Genomic DNA, 20783 nt, shown 5'->3' with positions numbered 1-20783 from the left:
TTAAGCTAACTGGACTGAAATTGTAGAAAGAGTGCCCACACCATGTTTGGCACCAGTTCAACTCAATCAGTTTAAACTAAAATTTTTAGGTAAACCAGTGAAGCTTTGACTATAGCCAAGGCCCATGACTCCCACTGACACAGGCGCACACATGCCCACTCTGACTACTCAGAAGGTAGTTTTTCTCACAGCTCCAAAAGATTCAGATGCTACATTTCCTTTGGGCAATATTGTGAAAGGCTTTTGAAACATTGCTTGGTCTCAAGAAATCCTTCCAGCATTCACAAATAACAATGCTTATTTTATGCTCCTGAGCGTGAGCTAGCATGGTGAGTGACTAATGTGTGGTGTCTTCCCTAACTGTATTTGTAATGTAAACACAGGCCACTCCAGTTCACTAGTTCCAAGCACCACCACTTCTGACTCTCCAGCTCAAGAGGGTTATGATACTAGGGGACGTATGCTGGATTGGAAGGATCCGGTTGGCTCATCTGAAAACACAGATCCATATGCGGCAGTCTCATCCCATAATCACCAAGACAAGAAGGGTAAGGCCTTGGAAATGAATCCACGTGGTGGGGGGAGGGGGGGAGGCGTGACTACGGTGTAACTGCTTCCAGCTGGTTCATGGTAGCCTGTAACCAAACTCCTGCACTGTAATTAAAAGCTTATTGGAAAGGCAGAAACAAAATAACCAATTTTAGACTTAGTTCTTGATATTCACTGACTAAGGAAACCACACAAAACAAATATGAGTGAGACTGGAGAAGTGTGGATTTAACCCTGTTTAAGCTTGATCTTCATGAGTTAACGATGAGCCACTTCCACTGCTTTATATTATCATTAACACGTGGCGCGTCTATGGTGCCTTCCATTCAAGGGTTGAAAATGACTCAGCATACTGTAATTAATTTAGCCTCATCTTCCTGTAAATTAGATAGGGAAACTGAGGCATGTGGAGATTTTTAGTGGCCATGTTTGTAAATGTATGTATGCTCCAAAAGATGCAGAGAGGTGCCAGGTCAGATTTTCAAAATCACCTAGAGCTAGATCCATAAAGGGACTTAGGCATTAGGTGCTTTGCTACTTAGTGGAATCCTCTGTCCTGAGTTAGGTGCCCAGGCTTCTTATACAATGCATAGGGAGTGTTAGGCACCTAAAATATTCTCAGAAGCCAGCAAGGTGAGTGGAGAGCTGCCTATGGAAATGGTGAGAAGGGGGGTGCAATTTAGGCCCTGCCGCTCCAAGTTAGTTAGGCATCTAATGCTGGGCCAGACGGAAGCACCTCTCTCCATTTGGGATTCCAGATAAACCCTCTCTTGAAGTTAGGAACCTAAGCCAGGCTCGCCATTTTCTCATGAAAAACCAGCGAGAAAGATCCCCACACCTTTATACCAATAGCCCAGTGATTAGAGCACTCACCGAGACCTGAGTCCAAGTCCCTGTTTCAAATCAGGCAGAGTGGGAATTTGAAAACAAGTCTCCTAAGTCACAGGTGAGTGCCTTGGTATTCTAGAACACTCACACCAGCCAGCCTGCCCCAAACAGTCTTGATCAGGTAACCCCCAGCTGTCTTCTATATGAGGCCTGATCAGATAAGCATACTCTGAGAATGCCCTGCAGTTGAGAGAGAGAGGGAATGCCTCACTTGCGCATCCCACCATGGCTCAGGCATGAGCAAGGGCACCGGGCATCTAGTTGGCATCAGGACTTGGGCAATTTTGCTCATGAACTAGTGGGAACTTAGGTGTTGAGGAAGCATTACTGACAGAAACATAGGCGCCTGCAGGATTAGGCAGCAGCTGAATGGAGGTTTTGATAATCTCAGTGGCTGCTAAATGTTTGACTTTAGCACCTAAAGTGGCAGTAAGATATATAAGTCCCTTTGTGAATTTAGCTCTTGGTGCTTAATACCCCCTGAAAGCAATGCTTTTTAAAACCCCACTAGGGCCTGTCTGCATCTTTAGGCCCCTGAATACCTTTACAAATCTAGATCTAAGGAACTTGCCCATCATGCAAGAAGCCTGCAGAATGAAATATAACTCTGGGACTTCTGATTCCTCATCCTGTGCCTTAAATATAAGAGCATGCTTCCTCCAATAAGTAATTGCTGGTTCCTGCAGACCCCATCTTCACATTCATTTCTTTGTCTTAGTTCTGTGATTGGCCCATCTCTTCTCACTCCAATATTATGGTAGCAAACATCAGTCAGAACGTCAGCGTGTGGGATTATTCTGAAGTGAAACCCTTGACAAGTGACAGTAGTAATCCTTCTTGAGCCTTCAAGCTTCTGCTACTTTGCTCCTGAGCCACCGTGCCTTTGTGGGCCTTTATTGTAAAAGCAATTAGCTCTTGCTATGGTAACAGCTGCAGAAATGTTTGCTTTTCTGTCTGTCATGTACTTAAAGAAAGCAAAACAAAATGACTCAAAATGATAATGCGTGATTTACCTGGAATCCTTAATTCCGCTGGTCAATAAATCTGCCACACTGCAAATGGCAGATAAGTAATTGGCTTGTTTTTGTTCATCTCTCTTGATAATACACACCATTTTGAGCAAGTGCTTCTGTTCCTTCTCCACTGCACTATCCCCAAGAGAAAGCATTGGCCTCCTCCCATCCACTTAGACAGATGTGTTTACCCTTAACTAGGTCTGTATCTGTAATGGGGAAAGGATAACGCCTGGGGGCTAGCCAGCTCCTCAGCTGGTAGTCATTGGTATAGCTCCATTGATAGCTATGGAGATATGATGAATTACACCAGTGGAGAATCTGGTCATTAATGTGGCAGGGAGGAATGCAGAGGTGTATGTGAATTTTAATGGCATTTGTTATGTGTGGTTCCATGCGTCACAACTGTTAATTGCACAGCAGTTCTCTTAATGGACAGAAGGCTACTTCTTAAAAGCATCTTGTATGCCAGGAGCAGCTTTGAGAAGAGCACATAGTGAAAATATTAATAAATGTATAGCTGCTGGGTTGTAAGCCTTTTTGCTTCTAGTCACTGACTGATGAGGTAGCTTGCACTGTATAGTTACCTCCCCAGGGAGTGACAGTTACCAAAGAGTCTTATTAGCACTTGACAGGGTCATTTAAATATCATGCATTCGTTGGGGCTTAATTATGAATATTGACAAAGCTGGAAGTAGTCTACACACAGACAATGGTGGCAGAGGTGACTGCATGGTTGTTTACCATTACCATGTACTTGTGTGCTGTTACTCCTTGCCTTGCCCACTCAGACCCCAGTTGGTGCCAAAATTGCTATTGATCCAATATTTTAAAGGGCAAAGGAATGAGTTGTTATGCAAAATTAAACCAAACAAGGTTATGCTTAATATTCGTTTATAAAGTTTTTTGTTTTCACTTTCGCTGTGTATTTTTTTCCCTTCACATGTTTACAAAAAACCAAAATCTCTTTTATGTTTTTAACATTTTCCTTTTGTTTTGCAAAGTGCTGTGTGGTGTTCTTTAGTGGTTGTGTTTATTCCTTTGGAAGGTGTTTTCTTTCTTTTCCTGCACTCACAAACGACTTCACTCTAATTCTACTGAAACCACTTGCTACTTTATTTTCTGTGACATTGGTGCCTTGATGATGTCACATCCATATGTTCAGCTTTTAATTCAGCACAGGCATCTTGGGGAATATCTGTGGGGGTGCAAAGAGGGGCTTCTGTAAATGGATTGACTCATGGGAATGTGACATTTGTGTGCCGCTTCCGTAGCTAAATATACTCTGGAATTGTTGTTTCTGAGATACCTCACATTTCTTGCCAAAATGAAAATGTGTAGCGCACTTCATAGAGTAGGAGCTGTTTGTTGCCATCCCACTGGCCTTTTCATTTTGGCCACTGAATAATCTGTCATTGATATTGCAGAATGAAAAATTAATTGCGATTGGCAAACGCCACCATTTTTTCTTCTCCCAGCCCTCTCCAAAAAGAACACATTTCCAGAGTGTGCTTTTGTTTGTTTTTTCTTGCTGTGTTTTAATTTAATTCTTTGTGTTTCTCACCTTTGTCAAAACAGTAGCTCCTCACCTTGCAGTCTAACCTTCCCTTCTGCTGCCATTGTACTTAGTCTCCCTCCCTCAAGTCATAAAACCAAGCTCCTTGTGTGGGATATTCCAAGGCTTTACCCTGTACACTTTGAATAGTATGACAGTGCTGTATCTATGTATGGTCCTACTAACAAAATGGGGAGTAGCTACATAAATCTACAAGAGGGTATAAATGAAGTAATTTTCTTCAACCATAACTGACCTTGCCCTTCATTACCCTCCTGGCCCTTGTCTGCTGTCTTCTGTCCTTGCTGCCTTTCTTTAGAAATATCTTTCAAGTCCTAGATTCATTAACACAAACACAGCAACCACTCTTTTCTCTCTCACTCGCTAGATGGCTGGAGCCTGCCCTTTAATCACATTGATAAATTAGATGCAGCAGCCGTGGCTTCCACTTTCTTGGTTTTGCCAGTTTTTATTCTGTCTAATTCAAGCAATAGAGAGGTTGGCTGCTTATTCCACTGACGGATTAAAGTCTAGGGGTTATTTTTAGCAGTTTTAATATTTGTCTCTTGCATGGTTAGGTGACCCTGACACCCTTCCTCTCTGAACAAACTTTTTGTTCAGTGTCTACAACACAATAATGGTACAACACTGATTCAAAATAAGAGGTGAGGTGTACAAATGACAAGAGTAGCCAGTACATTAATTAGAATGTCATGGATGCAAGTGTAGATATTATATATGTTGGAACCTCCTTTTTTCAGCTTCTCTTAACAATATTTGCAAACCTGTCTCTGTCACACAATTTTCTGTGCACCATTATGAAGTAGTCAACTAATAGACACAGGGCGGGCAAAGATTTTACATTTCAGGAGTTTGTCTAAAATAAAACATTTCCTTTTGCAGGAATAAGGTAGTGTTGTTATTATTATTATTATTATTATTATTACTACTATTTGAATAATTTGCTGAATGTTGGCACTATACCTAGCATGGGGAGTTCACAAAAATAAAGCCATAGAGCCAAAATTATGTGAGATTTCCAGTACTATCATGATAGAGGGGATTGAGAAGGTAGAAATTCAGCTGGAGTTTTAATGGTTATTTACTGAAATCCTGTTCACATTGAACTAAAATGAAAACAATAAGAACCTACAGTAAAGATGGAGGCTCAGCTTCATTTTGTATAAATTGTGGCATGGGTGAATTTGGTCCAGAGAGTACATTTAAATTTGCTCTATCTATTTTTACATGAATTTATTTTGATTTATTTAAGGTATGGAAGGATTCCAAGCATGTTTACAGAAGAGCAGTAGGGGAATTCCTTATTATCCTGCTGCCATTTTGTAATAACTCAGAAGCGGATTCTGTGTAGCACAGAATTTGTCCAGATCATCCTTTGAGTTCAGTGTTATCTTTTCAATTTCCAAGGTCAGCAAATATTCCTTAGCCAGTCATAGTTATGGGAATATCAGAAGGGACTGACCCTTGCTAAAAATTGTCAGTTTAATCAAAGAAGTAGCTGCATGCACAATCAATTCCATTGTTAGGAGGCCAGGAAGGAGACTTGTACCCAAGATGTACATGACTGAAGTAAGCACTACAATTACACCTGTTGCTCTAGATACCTTCAGTATCCCTGATCAAAACCAAATCCTTGTCCATACAGTATGAAGTGCACGGTCAGCTACTTCAGTTTCACAACATTTCCAACTACTAAGAACAGAACCTAAATGCTGGAGAAGCAGTGAAACTAGAGACAGTCAGGGCTGACCCTTTGATTTGTTACTCTGCTGGTGGAACTCTATTCCTAGAGGGCAATCCAATTAAAACAGAGATATAAAAAATGTGACAGAGTGGAGAATCAGCCCTGACTATCTGTATCTCCATTGCTTCTCTAGCATCTATCAGCAGTTCATAGAGACAGGTTTGAAGTGAAGTTAGTTATAATCCAAGTAATACTCTATTTCATACTGGGATTTCAGTAAAGTGACTTGAGATGGTGCAGGATTTAGTCTGTTTAAATCTTTTATGTATCTCTATGTAGATTAATTTAAGTAGAGGTTGTTTAGATGAACTATTCCTAACAAAACCCGATAGGTTTTTTTTCTTTAAAATGTTCTTAGGTGAATTATCATCAAATTGTTGAATACTGTTCCTTTTATAACATGGATGTTTACATGTTTGTCACATAATGGGTCTTCACTGGAGCTGTAAGAAATTTTCTTTTAAAATAATCAAATGCTTGTCTGGAATAGTCCTAATAAGTGGCTTCTCTTGGGGAATTGGATGGCTTGGGGATTTGGCAATGGGATTCAGAGCTTTTCAACTCTAGGACTCCAGTCTGATTGCAGACCAGGTCAGTACTAACAATATCAACACCATAGAAATGGAGTTAGTGGTCTCAGTGCAGTTCCTAATGGACAGGTGTCCTCCTTGCAAAAGCTACCATCATAACCGGCAGCCTCAGCAAAAAGGTTGACAGCTAAATGGAGTTGGAAGCAGAATTATTCTGACACCTCGAGAAGTGGTCCCTGTAGTTCAGATTTAGGCACATTAGCAGAGCGGTGTGAAGAGGCTTTTACTGATGACACTTCTGCTGTGTCTCCAGAACTATACAATACAACTTTTTTGCCTATTGCATATTTCATCGCAACTCTAGACCAAAACATGGTAGAATAACAGTAGTCACAGAAAGGTAATAATTAATAGCAAGAGACAGAAATTAAGGGGTATGGGTGAGAGAGGTAAAGAAACATTTTCAGCTGAAAGTGGAAATGAGATGGGAACTGATGCAAGAGAGAGATGAAGAAAGGCTGTTCTAGACAATAGACTGTCTTAAGACTTTATTTCAGTGAAACGTTCTCAAGACTGTAGCTGACAGATGGTGAAGGGAAAGAGAAGCAACTACTGCAAGGTAAGCAGAGGAGATAAGAGATAGGAGGTCCATGAATAAGTTTTAAAACAAAGAGAGAGGAGGTCATGTAATGCAGAATAACAATTTAGTAGCATCTCCATTAGCTCCTGGCTGAATCTCTTTTAGATCTTCATTTGAATCACAAAATAATTGACTCCCCAACTGATACAATCACAAAGCTTTCTAAACAATATGTGGACTCCTTTTGGAGTTGTAAGAAAGAAAGCAAAACTCGCAGCACTAAAAGATAGGAGAAGATCAGGAAGACAGTCGAGAGGAGAGAACCATGCTTTCTGCAAAATGCTGAGTCTGGTAACCAAGATCACACACGGGATTGCCTTACACTTGACCACAGAAAATTAATTTTAAATCAAAACAGCTCTACAATCTTTCTTAGACCAACTAGCTGGAAGGGTAGATGGATTTCATAATTAGCTAACAGCTGAGGAACCATCAGTAACAATGTATGAATCAACTCAAATAGCAACAGAAACCTGTCAGCCTACTCCAAGGATAAAGATGAAGATACTGAAAACAGAAGCTGCCAACTTAACATATGACTTCTGGGTCTCCCTGGAAGAGTAGAAAACCCTGATCCAAAGAGCTTTTTATCTGAAAGAACATCCAAACTACTGGATCTACAAGTAAAAAGGGAATACATTAAAAACGGAGCTCATCAGGTGTCAAAAGTGGCTTCAGGAGACGAGTTCACCCCCAACCTGTAATTATCCACTTACATAACTTTAAAAGCCTGCAATCCATCATAGCCACATTTGACAACTGACAAGCTCTATTTTTAATGTTTTGCCTTTTTACTTGTAGATCTAGTAGCTGGAGGGGGGGGGTCCATTCAAAAAAAAAGCTCTTTGAATTAGAGTTTTCCCCTCTTTCAGGTAGCAAGAAAGAAAGATGTCCCTCTAACAGGGAAAAACTGCAATTGCCACAGGACTTTTCTCCATCTTTGCAGCAAAAGATGCTGCATCCCATTCAGCAAGAATCAGGGTATCAGATATATTTCCTCAAGGACTACGTTCACAGCTGCACTCTCCTATCGGGGCAGCTGCATGATGAAGCACAAAGGATTTGACTTTCTGATTCTGGGGCCAGTTCTATACTAATCCTGAAATATTTTCAGATGGGGAACAGCTGTAAAGTACATTAGCCGGGCTTTGGCCCCACACAGTCCTCACAATATCAGAAAATAGCCAGAGAACAGTTGGAGGCAATGATGTAAGTGCTGGCTACACCAGCTCTATGATAATTATAGTGGCTCTATGCTAATTGGAGGGTTATCAGGCAGCACAAAGAGGTCAGGTCTCCAGGAGAGAATCTGGCCTTTCCAACTGAAAAGCCTCTGAAAGTCAAAGACACTTTAGAGCAAGTAACATAACTCTAAAAACAGTCTTAAAGCACCTTTTTGTGTTAAATTAATGCCAGTATATAATTAAAATGGCAATACTCTGTTAAATTAAAGCTATTTGAATAATTCATTTTTCTTATTAGTTATATAGTATGTGCTTAGATTCAGTGATTATATTAATTAATAGGGAACATCTTCTGTAATAATTTTATGACAACCCAAGTGTTGATTGAGAGCAGCCGACACTTTCCAAGTAGCCTACAGATTATTTACTAATTGCATGATCCTATATGAAATACCACTTCCATTCTTTTTATGTCGATAAACTTCCCCTGACCATTTTCAATATCCTTTCTCTGCTGATATTCCGAGCATATATTGATCCTTACACTTGTTTAGGATTATGAAAAAAGAGATAAATTGAGATGTCTTCTTTCACTCAAGGATGTAGCTTAGTTTACTGATTAATGACTAACACACTTAATTACGAAAGTTTAAGTAGCATAATTCAGATTTTACCAAGGTTTATTTTATTTAATATTAAACACAGTAAGTCAATTGCATTGCATCTGATAAGCAATCTCTCCTACAAATGTCCTTGATTCAGCAAAGTACTTCAGGCTGCAGGGCCTGAACAGGATTTTCCCTGCAGTTGCTCGTGGTGGGTATCAGGCGCTGTGGCACTGGATAGCATATCTGAGATAATCTCTCCTGTGATCTCAATGCCCCTTCCCCTCCCCCCACCATCCCTCCCATGGAGGAGAAAAAAGCAGCAGCAGCCTGACTGAAATGTAGAGGGATGAGGAGCCTGTGCAGTTTCATTCAGCCATCTTGTGCAAATGCACTATGATAGTAATTATGTTTAAGAATATTGTTAAATTTAGACATGTAATTTAATAAGTTTACAATAGATTAACCATCCACTAGCTCACCTATGGAAGCAACATTGTACATAGTGGCGATTACTTACCCAAGAATTCCTTTGCTACAGCCATGAAACAAAATACAACCTCCCACCACAACTCTTCTGCAGTTGCTAAAATTCTGTATTTGGACTATTAAAGGCATTAACCACCTAATAAAATGTAAGTACGTTCTCTGCACTCTAAATTGAGGCTATACATCAAAATGTCTCTAAAGGTAATGGGGCAGATCCTCAGCTGATTTACATTGCAGTTTATACCAGCTGAGGATTTTAATGCTGTATTAAAGTTAAATCCCTCCCCAACTTCCAGATAAACAAAAAAAAAATCTAAAATCTTCAATATTATCCTTAGGAAAGACTTAAAGAAGACCTTAGCAATGTCTACAGGCTGCTAAGCACAAATTGTAAAGACTTTTCTTCCCATTCCAAAGACCACAATTCCTCATCTAAAATAAACATGAAGTATTTAGCTTCTAAGATAAGTGTAATACTCATCTCAGCTAACACACCAATATATACCTTGCTAGAAGCATAGGATCTCAACGACCAGAAATCCAAATGGAGACTCCTCTTTACACATATTTAAAAAATAAAGTATTTTTTCACTCAGTATATCAGAGCAGATCCTCTGCTGGTGTAAATTGTCATATGGAGCTATATTTTAAAATAATTGGCAGGTGACAGCAGTCTCCTCATGAGATTTTGAGATGTATTTAAAGCATACCTTGGTGGGATTACTGTTTCATATACGGCACAGCTATTTTAGCAGAACAGTCAAGCCTGGATAAGAAACTGTACTCCTTTTAAGGACAACTGAGGATTGGTATTTTCCATGAAACAAAAGCTCAACTGGAAACGCAGCTTGACAACATTATCACATCTAGGGCCCAGGCGGTTCTTTTTTATGCCCAACAATCATTTTTTGAATGTAAAGACCCTTGAATGCTTCCAAAAATATGCCATCCCACTAATGATTTGTCTATGATACTTACAATTGTGACAGCAGAAAACAAATGGCGTATTTTTAAAATTCTATTAACCCCCCCCCCCCCCCCCAAGCCCTATGTTATTCTCTCCCATATACTCCTACAAAAAGACAAAGACGTCGTAAAATCCTGCCATTACTGAAGAGCAAGTGGTATCATTTGAAGCAGTGCTATCAATGTGCATAAGAAAGTGTAAGGGACCTCACACATGGCAACTGTCCCAAGTCCAACAGCTTCAGTGACAAGTTCTATAAGTCCGTTCTGGAGCATCAACTGTCAAATACTACAGGTGGTCTATCCCTCTCCAGACCAGGGAATCTTACCCAGTTCCAGTTTGGAAGCCAGTATAACTGCACTCCTGGGAGGGTGGGAGGAAGAAGATAAAAATTCAGAATACTATCATTCACATCAATTAATTTAATAATAAAGTACTGGTAAAGAGTCTTTTTTTTTTTTTAAGGCTTTGTCTAGTCCTACCACTACTAATTCAAACTGACCAATCTGACTATAGTCCAGGGATGGCCACAAGTCATAATATTTGGTAAACAATAAACATCATTCATCACATTAAACTAACAAAAGTGGCCTTGTCACATTAGATGCTCTAATATTACATAGTCCCACAGAACCCATCTGTTTGTAGTACTGGAGAAATCGAATTTCTAACATCATTTTACAGCCTCCGTCATGTTCTACAGTTCTTCATGTGTATTTGACTGGCACCCAATCAGACTCTCTCAAGAGGGGCACAAAGCAAGTGTGACCTCTGTAACTTATTTGGTATGCTCTCACCATTGAGCCGCTTGCAAGCACTACAGACACTCTGCAGAGATTTAGGGAATCAGAATCCATAATAAAGAACATAGCTGTTTTTGCAGATGACATCCTGCTTTATCATCACAAAACACTAGTCTCCATTCAGTGCCTTAAATAAGGCTTGAAAGCCTGCAGTACTCTGTATATTTTTTGCTAAATATGGCCAAGTCAAAGGTGATGCACTAAGGCACCCATTCAACAAGACACTAATTAATTTTCCATGCCAGAGGTCCTCTGAGGGATTCATATGCCACAGGGTACAGATCTATAGTTTAACTAAGATAATATTGCTAAATCTGCAACCCCTTGTAAATATCTGACATCAAGACCTTTAAAGATGAAATAACTTAGCATTATCTATGTTTGGCTGAGAGAACTTGATAAAAATGAATGCCTATCCCCAAGTGAGGTATTGCCTACATGTCCACCCCGTACTTCCACCTACATGGCATTAAAAAGACCTAAACAGAATCTGCAGCAATTTTATATGGCATGGAAGGAGACCAATAAGCAGCTTGTTGAAGCTCCAAAGACAAAAAAAAATCCTGTCCATGGAAAATTCTATAGTAGATCAGACAACATCCTGTCCTAAGGAACATTCTACAAATATGCAAGAAGCCTATCAGGTACCTTGGTATAACACCATAATTCTCATTGACTTCCATGGCATGCAGACTGCCAGGTTTTCCTCCCGGACAGGAAGATGTTGATTTTAAAAAATGAACAGAAACAGAAACTTTACAAAAACAACAACAAATCCAAAGAGGAAAATTTGAACTGGATCCTGAAATGAACGGGAAGCCAGGGAAGTTGTTTGAGGATGAAGATTGGGAGCATACTGTACATAATAGAGTCTGGAGACCTAGGACTGGGCAGGAAGCCATAGAGAAGGGAAGTGCAAGAGTTAAGGTGAGAGGAGTGAAAGGCATACATGAGAATTTCATTAGAGGTACAGACAAAGCAGTTAAGCCGTGACATACAGTGGTGAAAACAGATTTGCAGACATGGGAGATCTAGGAAAATAGAGTCAAGAATCAACATTATAACCAATAGAGGGAAAAAACAAGTCTGAATCATGGCATAAGATCAAGGCCATCAAGTTGTGCTTCTGTTTGGGCCTCTTACCCAACAGAAATATTGCTGTATTGCTGTATTTGAGATCAAAGGCGAAAGCTTACCTGATCAAGACAGGGTAGAGAGTGTAGGATCTCTGAAAGTGTTAAAAGAGAGGCATAAGCAAGTATCATCCGGGTAAATATGGTGGACAATTTTAAAGGTAGCAATAATATGAATGAGAGAGTGAAGGTAGAAAAATGCAGAGGACCAAGAATTTGACTTAATGGAGTTCCATAGGTGGAAGGGTTTCAGTATGCAGATGGAACCACCAGCCCAGTTGGAGAACAAAGTGTGAGATAGATGGGAGTAGTACCATGACAGGATGTCTAACAGAGAAAATGTTCAATAGTGTACCTGTGCCACTCATGTGCGAGAGAGAGCATACCTGTAATGATTTCTGTTACTCCATTGTCTGGAGTTACTCCAGATTTGAACTGGTGTAACTGAGCGTAGAATTCAGCTCCTGGTCTTCTATTTTGAGGTGGGAATGGAAGTGTAGATATAAAGAGGGGTTTCTGTAGCGTGGGCATTGCCTCAAATTCAAAATGATCGAACACTCACTGAATTTATTCAAGGTCATAGGGAGTGCGATAAGGAGAGAAAAATAACAAGCGTGATATCACCTATGTACCAACTATTTTCTCCTCTCCACCTGCTTGCTTCTGTCCTCTGATTATTTCTAAGACACAGTCATCCAATCTTTCCTTTTACTGAACAATAAATAGGAAAATATGTTTTGATTAACACATTCAAGGTGTTAGAGTAAAGCTTTGAGGTCCGTTCCTTTACCATTAGTGTAGAAGCAACTAAAATGTCAACAACCATATTTGCTTTTTGTCACAAAATACACAATAAATATTGTGATTTTAATTATATGAAGGATTCACAGAAGTCTCACAGATTTTCAAACAGTTTTCCCTTTCGCCCTTTCTTTGTGCAAGAGCAGAGCTAACTTAAGGCGTGATTCTGCAACCCCTACACACAGACACGGTCCAGTTGAAGGCACAAGGACCATCCCCATGAACTAAGGACCACTTGCACGAGAAAAGGTTGCAGGATCAGTCCTTTAGTTTTTTGACAGCTTAATAGCACTCTTGATGGACCTCAGAGGATATGATATACAGGGCACAATCTTATTAAACATACATCTGGGTACTCAATAGATACTTCATTAATTAGTTCAGCTGTACCCTCTTGATTCAGACTAGTACCTTCCCTTAAAAATGTTACTTTCATGTTTTGTCTTGAAAAAAGGATTGGAGTGGATGAGAAATCCAATTTATGATTTTGGGTCACACACATAATGATGAAAAATTAACCCCAATTCTTCCTCAAGTCTGCTAGTCAGAGAAGCTTGCAGTTTCATAGAGCTATGCACAGCTGCTTATGCTGACATTCAGCAAACTTGAGTTTTCCCCCCTGGGCAGAGAGGTCATAGATCAGAATCGGCTGTGTGGAAAGAGAAGCAGTGCCAGAGAATTTCTCAATGACGGCTTCTCTTTTCTTGACACTGCATATAAGAACTGCCTTGGGAGCAGCACAAGGCCGCCCTGAATACATAATGCCTACTGCTGCCTTCATATAGGAAAAAATGCTCAATTTGTTCTGTGCCCTGAGAGGAGTTAACATGCAGGGAAATGGGAACAGCTAAGATGAGCGATGCATGTTGCATGCTACAACAATTACTCTGGACCCCTGAAATCATACATATTCACAGGAGCATATGTAAATCTAGTTCAATACAGCTGTGAGACGATCCCCTGAAGTAAACTAATAAAGAGCAGCTAAATATCTTTAAGCTCATCCCAAGCACTGTAGAAAGATCCTAAAATGTGCTCAGAGATTCTTTTACATCAGAAGAAATTGTAAGATGCAAGGCAGCATAAAGTTTCTCTCTTCAAAGAAAAAGCTACAAAGGAATTAATTTTCCTGGGGATATGGATTTTATTGTACATTTTGTTTTATCTTTTGCAAGCGCCCATATTTTTTTTCCATAGGAAACACAATTGTTATGCCTTATCTCACACACGCATCTAAAATTACCTTTGCTCATTGTGAAGGGTGAAAGGGGAGAAGTACGTACAGTATTAAAATCAGTAAAGTTCACAATGAACAGCCATTGAATACCATTAGTCATTGGGGGAAATGGTGTCAGGCAATTTTTACTGTAAGGACTTACCTTATGTCTAACCTTTGGGACAAATTAAAGTATGCAGATTTCAGAGCTGTAGTTTCTCTCTCATAAATAATAGATCCAGTGGAATATGTACTTGGAACCTAATGTCATGTTTTAAAAATTCAGTAAATTAGTTCATTTGTGGAGGTACCACTCACAAAACAGATTATAAAAACATCAGACAGGCCAGGCCTCCAATCTTTACTCAGACACACATCCCTTTGATTTCAGTGGAAGGTTTGCCTGAATAAGAACTTCAGCATTGGGCCTTTAATTCATAACTACATTACAAGCTTTTTAAGAGAGAAATTATTTATAAAAATATTTCTCCTTAATGCTAGATCTTCAGTATTGTACAGTCAATAGAGCCAACCCGTGCATTAGGATTTCTGTGGTTGCTATAATGCACACTAAAAATGGATTGCCTGCCTCCCATTGAACTAAAGACTGTACATCGCTCCTAAAGAAGTTTTTTTTAGGTCACCATGCCAGCTCTTTGACCTGGAACCTTTAGAACACTCATGGTGGAGAGGAATTTTTTTACATTTGACCCTTACATTTAAGACTATCATTCATTAGATTTTTTTCCTTCTCATTATAAGCAAAGCCGTGCGTGTACATCTTCTCCTCTTGTAGAACACAATCACTTTTTTTTTTTTTTTATGGAGAGAGTTAGGCTGAAAGTCATTCATCAGGAGGGGCAGGGGTAATTTAATTTGGATCAATTGGAAGAAGGGAAAAAATACCTTCAAAAACCAGTAGACAAGCCCTTCTTGGAGGGACCACTATTGAGATTAGGGACCAGTAATCACTGTCTCTCCTTTATGCTTGATGAGAAACTCCAATGCTTTTCAGGTTGCACTGCATGTTATTAAAGACACATAGTCACAGGATTTTTTTCATAGTTTTGCAGTCCCTTCTGGCCTTGAAATCTACAAAGCTATGAAATATATATGAACCTTTATAACTGCAAACTAACCTCATTCTTCCCTCTAGCATATGTGCACACTGTTTTGATATTGCAGAATTTCCTGAGAAATGCTGGGCTGCTGGTATAGATTGTTCAGAGCAAGAGAAATGCAATCAATCACATGAAACTTGTATTTGTAGAGCTGTATGAAAACAACAGGGCAATGGTCCCCATTAAAAATTTATCCTTTACCAGCGGTTTTAACAGGAGTGTTTAACTGTTGGCAAATAGTGACTTTTTATATTTTTAAATGGTGAGATTGGCAGGTCCAGCAGAAGGGATACTGAGTAAAACTGCACTGGGCCAGTGGAACAGAAGGAGTAGAAGGAGGGGGGAAGCAGGTTGCTTACTTGTCTCCATGATGAGGGGCTCCCAGCAGAGTAGGAGATATCAGATGATTGGTGTTGTGGGTGAGATTGTGAGCTTCCTGACCTTGAAAGTGTTCCTTCAAGCAAAGTAATTATATCAAAAAGAAAAAAAAAATTGGAGACCATGGGTATTCCCATACCTGCTATCAACTCAGATCTGGATGTGTGGTTTAACTTCAGCTGATTATTTTGTGACACATGTATTTAGGGAAGCGAAAAAAAGCTTAAAAATACCTTGAGGAGCTCTCCAGACCTGAAATAGAATTTATCAGTATGTGAATGTATGTAAATACAGCACTAACACTTGAATACACATATTGAAAACCCATTCTTTTGCATCCAGAAATTATATTTTAAAGTCCATAAACACAAACATTCATATTGAGCCAATACCACCACACTTTGTCGTGCTAATTAAGTCTAATGCAGAGAGAGAGGTACACAAACAACAAACAAAAAGCTGGTACTAAACAAAAAATGCGAACAGCAGGTTTTCCTCTTTATTCAGGCTCACCTTGCCCAATGTGCATCTATGCCTAGCTCCCAATTAAACCTTAAGTGATTCAAAAGGTGGGGGGGAATGGAAGTGGCCTGAATCCCATTCAACCACTGACTATATCATGTCAAGATGTGAAGCTCAAAATAGCTACAACGTGTACAACTCCTTGGCTGCCTCCTTGCCATGATGTATTTAGTCATTGAAACTTTATACCCAATTAGTAGTTTCCCTTTATCCCTGCCTAAATATCATATATCATTTACCATCTCTAAGTTCCATTTCCGTGTATGCCATTGCCAGCGGTTAGGTTTAGTACTTCACCATCTGGTTCACATTATACTGGAAAACAAGAAGACGACAGCTTCTTACTGAGATAACCACATAGCACTCTCATTTCACTTTTGGTGTGGTCATCCTGTTTGTCGTGGGTGCAGATCAGAGTATAGAGATGTCTTTTAATACAGACTACAGCTAACAACAGTATTGAAATGAAAATACATTGTTTGTGGTGACAGGTAGCTAGCTTATTCATGTGTTCTAGTGACGGGAGCAGATTCTGCTTTCAGTTACATGTGTGACCTCCATTGACTTCAGTGGCATTGTATGTGAGGAGATGAGGTCAGAATTCAGCCCCTTGTATTTCTGGAATGTCTTTTCAATAAGCTATTCAAACCAGAAAACTGAGCTAGTTCGTTTTCGTTCACCAAAGCAGTTGTGATGAGTTCACTGAAATATCAGACTTGCCTTCACCATAAAGCAAACTCCAGAATCTATTTTTAGAGGACTCTGACTCTAGGGCTTTTCTTGATGTTTTGCCATCTCTATCTGTGATCACAGACAAGACAAACAAACTCGGGCTTGTACATGGGAGACTTTTTTTGACTGCATGTAACAAAAAGAATACAGAGAGTTTTTGTTGGATCTGTGGTCACTGGGTCTGCTCTCCACAGATGCCTATTAATCACTTCACTATGGAGACAGACACATCCATCATATCATAACAGCCTAGAAACAAGAAAGCTGGTAAACTGATAGGAAGACAAAAATATGGAAGAACCACCACATTTTATATTATGACTTGGGCTTTCCTTGTTCAAAGTTATGATTTTCATAGATTCATAGATACTAAGGTCAGAAGGGACCATTATGATCATCTAGTCTGACCTTCTGCAAAATGCAGGCCACAAAATCTCACCCACCCACTCCTGCGAAAAACCTCTCACCTATGTCTGAGCTATTGAAGTCCTCAAATCGTGGTTTAAAGACTTCAAGGAGCAGAGAATCCTCCAGCAAGTGACCCGTGCCCCATGCTACAGAGGAATGCGAAAAACCTCTAGGGCCTCTTCCAATCTGCCCTGAAGGAAAATTCCTTCCTGACCCCAAATATGGCGATCAGCTGAACCCTGAGCATGTGAGCAAGATTCACCAGCCAGATACCCAGGAAAGAATTCTCAGTAGTAACTCAGATCCCACCCCATCTAACATCCCATCACAGACCATTGGGCCTATTTACCATGAATATTTAAAGATCAATTAATTACCAAAATCATGTTATCCCATCATACCATCTCCTCCAGAAACTTATCGAGTTTAATCTTAAAGCCAGATAGGTCTTTTGCCCCCACTGCTTCCCTTGGAAGGCTATTCCAAAACTTTACTCCTCTGATGGTTAGAAACCTTTGTCTAATTTCAAGTCTAAACTTCCCAATGACCAGTTTATATCCATTTGTTCTTGTGCCCACATTGGTACTGATCTTAAATAATTCCTCTCCCTCTCTGGTATTTTGCTTTAGTTCTTAATACATCATACTTGAACAGTCTGATATATGACATTGATTGTTTCTTAAGAGGTGTTTCTGTTGACTTCAGTGGGATCAAGCCCTTTAAACACAGCTTAGCTAAGGTAACTTATATGTTCTTTTATATAATGTAGGAATGGTTAGTTGGGCTTCAGAAGACAGTTTTCAGAGACCAAGGTCACACAGTACAACTGCATTTTAGTGTTGAAGACATTAAACCTATGGATAATTATTACCAGGCCAGTAATGAACCAGTGCAGATAAATAATAATTCATCTGAGCTTTGTCCATCCCTCATGTCAGAGCTGAAACATTTTGAAGTTTATGAAACATTTTTCTTAGGTCCCCATCAAAAACCAACCACCCACTCACTATCTTAATAGCATGTTCTCTTGGGGGGTGAAGATGGGCCATGATGCCCGTTTCTGTCCTCCAACACTGGGTCTCCTCTCCTGAATGCAACTTGCTATCATGGTGTGGAGTGACAGAACCAAGTTATCCTTCTTCTAGACCTCTAAATCTCATCCCTTTACATTTAAATGGCACTCTGGGGTTTCCTCACAATTTATGCATGACTGTATATACAGTAGAATGATAAATCCCAGAGGATGTGAAATCACTCCCCTTTCATTGGATGAGCAGCTTTGATGGAAAAGTAGGAAGAGATGATCTTGCATGCTCCAGGATTTTACAGTCTCAGAAAGTACTGGGCATAAATTCTGAGGACACACAGAATTATTTTCATATTTTAAATTGATTAAATTAAATTGCCCAGGAAAATGAATACCAGACACAATTGCATTGGTTCAGTGGAAGCGGTTCCCTTGAACAGCAGGAGAAGAAGGAAGAGATCAGGTTGATTACTGTCTCCATGAAGAGGAACACCCACCAAAAAAGTGAGGACATCAGATGACTAAACTGTCCCTCGGTCTCTCAAGAGGATAGCATAGCCTATATGGGAAAAGGGATGTATTCGGGAGGGAGAGTGCTAGGCTGGTTTGAGGACCCCAAGAGGTTTTGTTAAGTATCAATATGATTAGATCCTTAACTACATGTAGGGCCTGATTCCTAGAAATGCTGAGCACTCATATCTTCAAGCCTATGACCTCGGACGCTTTTGAGGTTTACTACCGCAGTTATCCAACATGCTTTCTCCTAAGATTTATTTGAATGTATTCTGTAAATAACATAAACCTGTCCAGGGAATGGTTTGTTGTCATTTATGGAGATCAACCTGCACATGCTATCTGGAAATAATATGAACATGTTTGTAGGAAGATGTTTCAAGTTTATCTAAAGATAAGGTTGAGTTTGAAACAAAAGAAAAACCCTTCTAATACACTTATAACCATATCAAATAAAATAAGCAATTAATGTTCATATTTAGAAAGGTATAATCAGTGAAGAGCTACTGAGCTACACCTAGAGCAAAGCCACAGAAACTGACCTTTCAGTCTGTTATGACAAAGCTCTCTTTTAGAGTTTATGAAGGTTTGGGCAGAATTTAGAACTCATGAAAGCGAGGCTCAAATGGCACTGGCTCAAGTCAAGCTTCCTCATGAAATTCTGCCAGTGAAGAAAAACTGACCTCCAGCACCATTATTATTCCACACAGCTCTCTGGAATTCACATGGCCACTCATTCCGAATTGTGGGGTGGTTTTGTAACGCGAGTTATAATGCTTCAGACTTCATTTGTAATATGATAGTGATAGCAGGGTCTCATACAGTTTTTGGATACAATAGCAAGGGCTCACTATATCACACAGTATCCAGAGGTGCTACCAATCCAAACAGCAGCAAAACTGTTAGATCAGTGGAAGAATTTGAAACATAATTGTTTCATTTTTATTTAATCTGTTTATTCCATTTCTTATCCTCTTTTAAAAATATTTTTGAGCAAACTCAAGTGAAATAAGAAGCCCAGTAACTCAATATCAAAGTTTCAGAGTAACAGCCGTGTTAGTCTGTATTCGCAAAAAGAAAAGGAGGACTTGTGGCACCTTAAAGACTAGCCAATTTATTTGAGCATAAGCTTTCGTGAGCTACAGCTCACTTCATCGGATGCAGTGAGCTATAGCTCACGAAAGCTTATGCTCAAATAAATTGGTTAGTCTCTAAGGTGCCACAAGTACTCCTTTTCTTTTTGCGAATATCAAAGTTTTAACTTTAGCTGACAAAAGGAAATGTAAATTATAGGCCCAGTTCTGTAGCTGCTTTGTGCACTGAGTTCCAATGGTCTGATCTACATGAGGCACCTGTGAAATTGGATCCTGAGGGCTGAAGCTGGCCTTAGCTCACCCAATTGTGCCTAACAGTATATACGTGGATATGACCTAACCCATTTCTGAGCATCCTTGCAACACCAAAGTAATATTTTGCATATAAAATACTTTCTATTTCTGAGCCTCCCTCTGAGGATGTCAATGCACTTTACAAATATAAATGAGTTTGGTCTGAAACATCCTTCTGGGGTAAGTAAATATCCCTGTTTTACAGTTGAGGAAACTGAGGCCCAGAGAGTTTAAGTGACTTCTCCAGGGTCACAACAGGAAGAGTGTAGCAGAGCAAGGAATAGAATCCAGGTGTCCTCATTTCATATCCCATGCCTTAATCACTAGACCATGCTTCCTGTCAGTAAGGCACAAAAGGATTTGCATTTTGGCTGAAACTTTGAAACTGTGAACTTTCATGCTATTGTTGATCTAAGCTCAACTATACGGTCAGATTGTACCGTATATATTCACATTAAGTATTCCTTGTGGTAAAAGGGTGGCAAAATCTGACCCTTAAAAAGATTCTGGGGCTTCTTGGAAGAGTCTGAAAAGCATTTAATTTGACGATTGTTTC

The 20783-nt window shown here is 39.6% G+C and overlaps 1 protein-coding gene across 5 annotated transcripts in view; it reads left to right on the top strand.

Moving 5' to 3' along the window:
- SEMA6A (semaphorin 6A) overlaps positions 1–20783 on the top strand; it is a 132670-nt gene that overhangs the window by 106002 nt on the left and 5885 nt on the right. For 4 of the 5 annotated variants that reach the window (XM_043547202.1, XM_027817825.3, XM_037901592.2 and 1 more), the window contains one exon: positions 384–548. The exons of the other annotated variant lie outside the window; for it this stretch is intronic. In XM_043547202.1, coding sequence (XP_043403137.1) covers positions 384–548 — 165 coding nt within the window. The remainder of the gene's footprint in view (positions 1–383; positions 549–20783) is intronic. 5 annotated transcript variants of the gene reach the window in all.

This window comes from Chelonia mydas, chromosome 5 (genome assembly GCF_015237465.2).
Source record: "Chelonia mydas isolate rCheMyd1 chromosome 5, rCheMyd1.pri.v2, whole genome shotgun sequence".
In the NCBI taxonomy this organism is placed as follows: domain Eukaryota; kingdom Metazoa; phylum Chordata; order Testudines; family Cheloniidae; genus Chelonia; species Chelonia mydas.
Note: the sequence above shows the minus strand (reverse complement) of the source record. Positions and strands in the feature narration are given on the sequence as shown.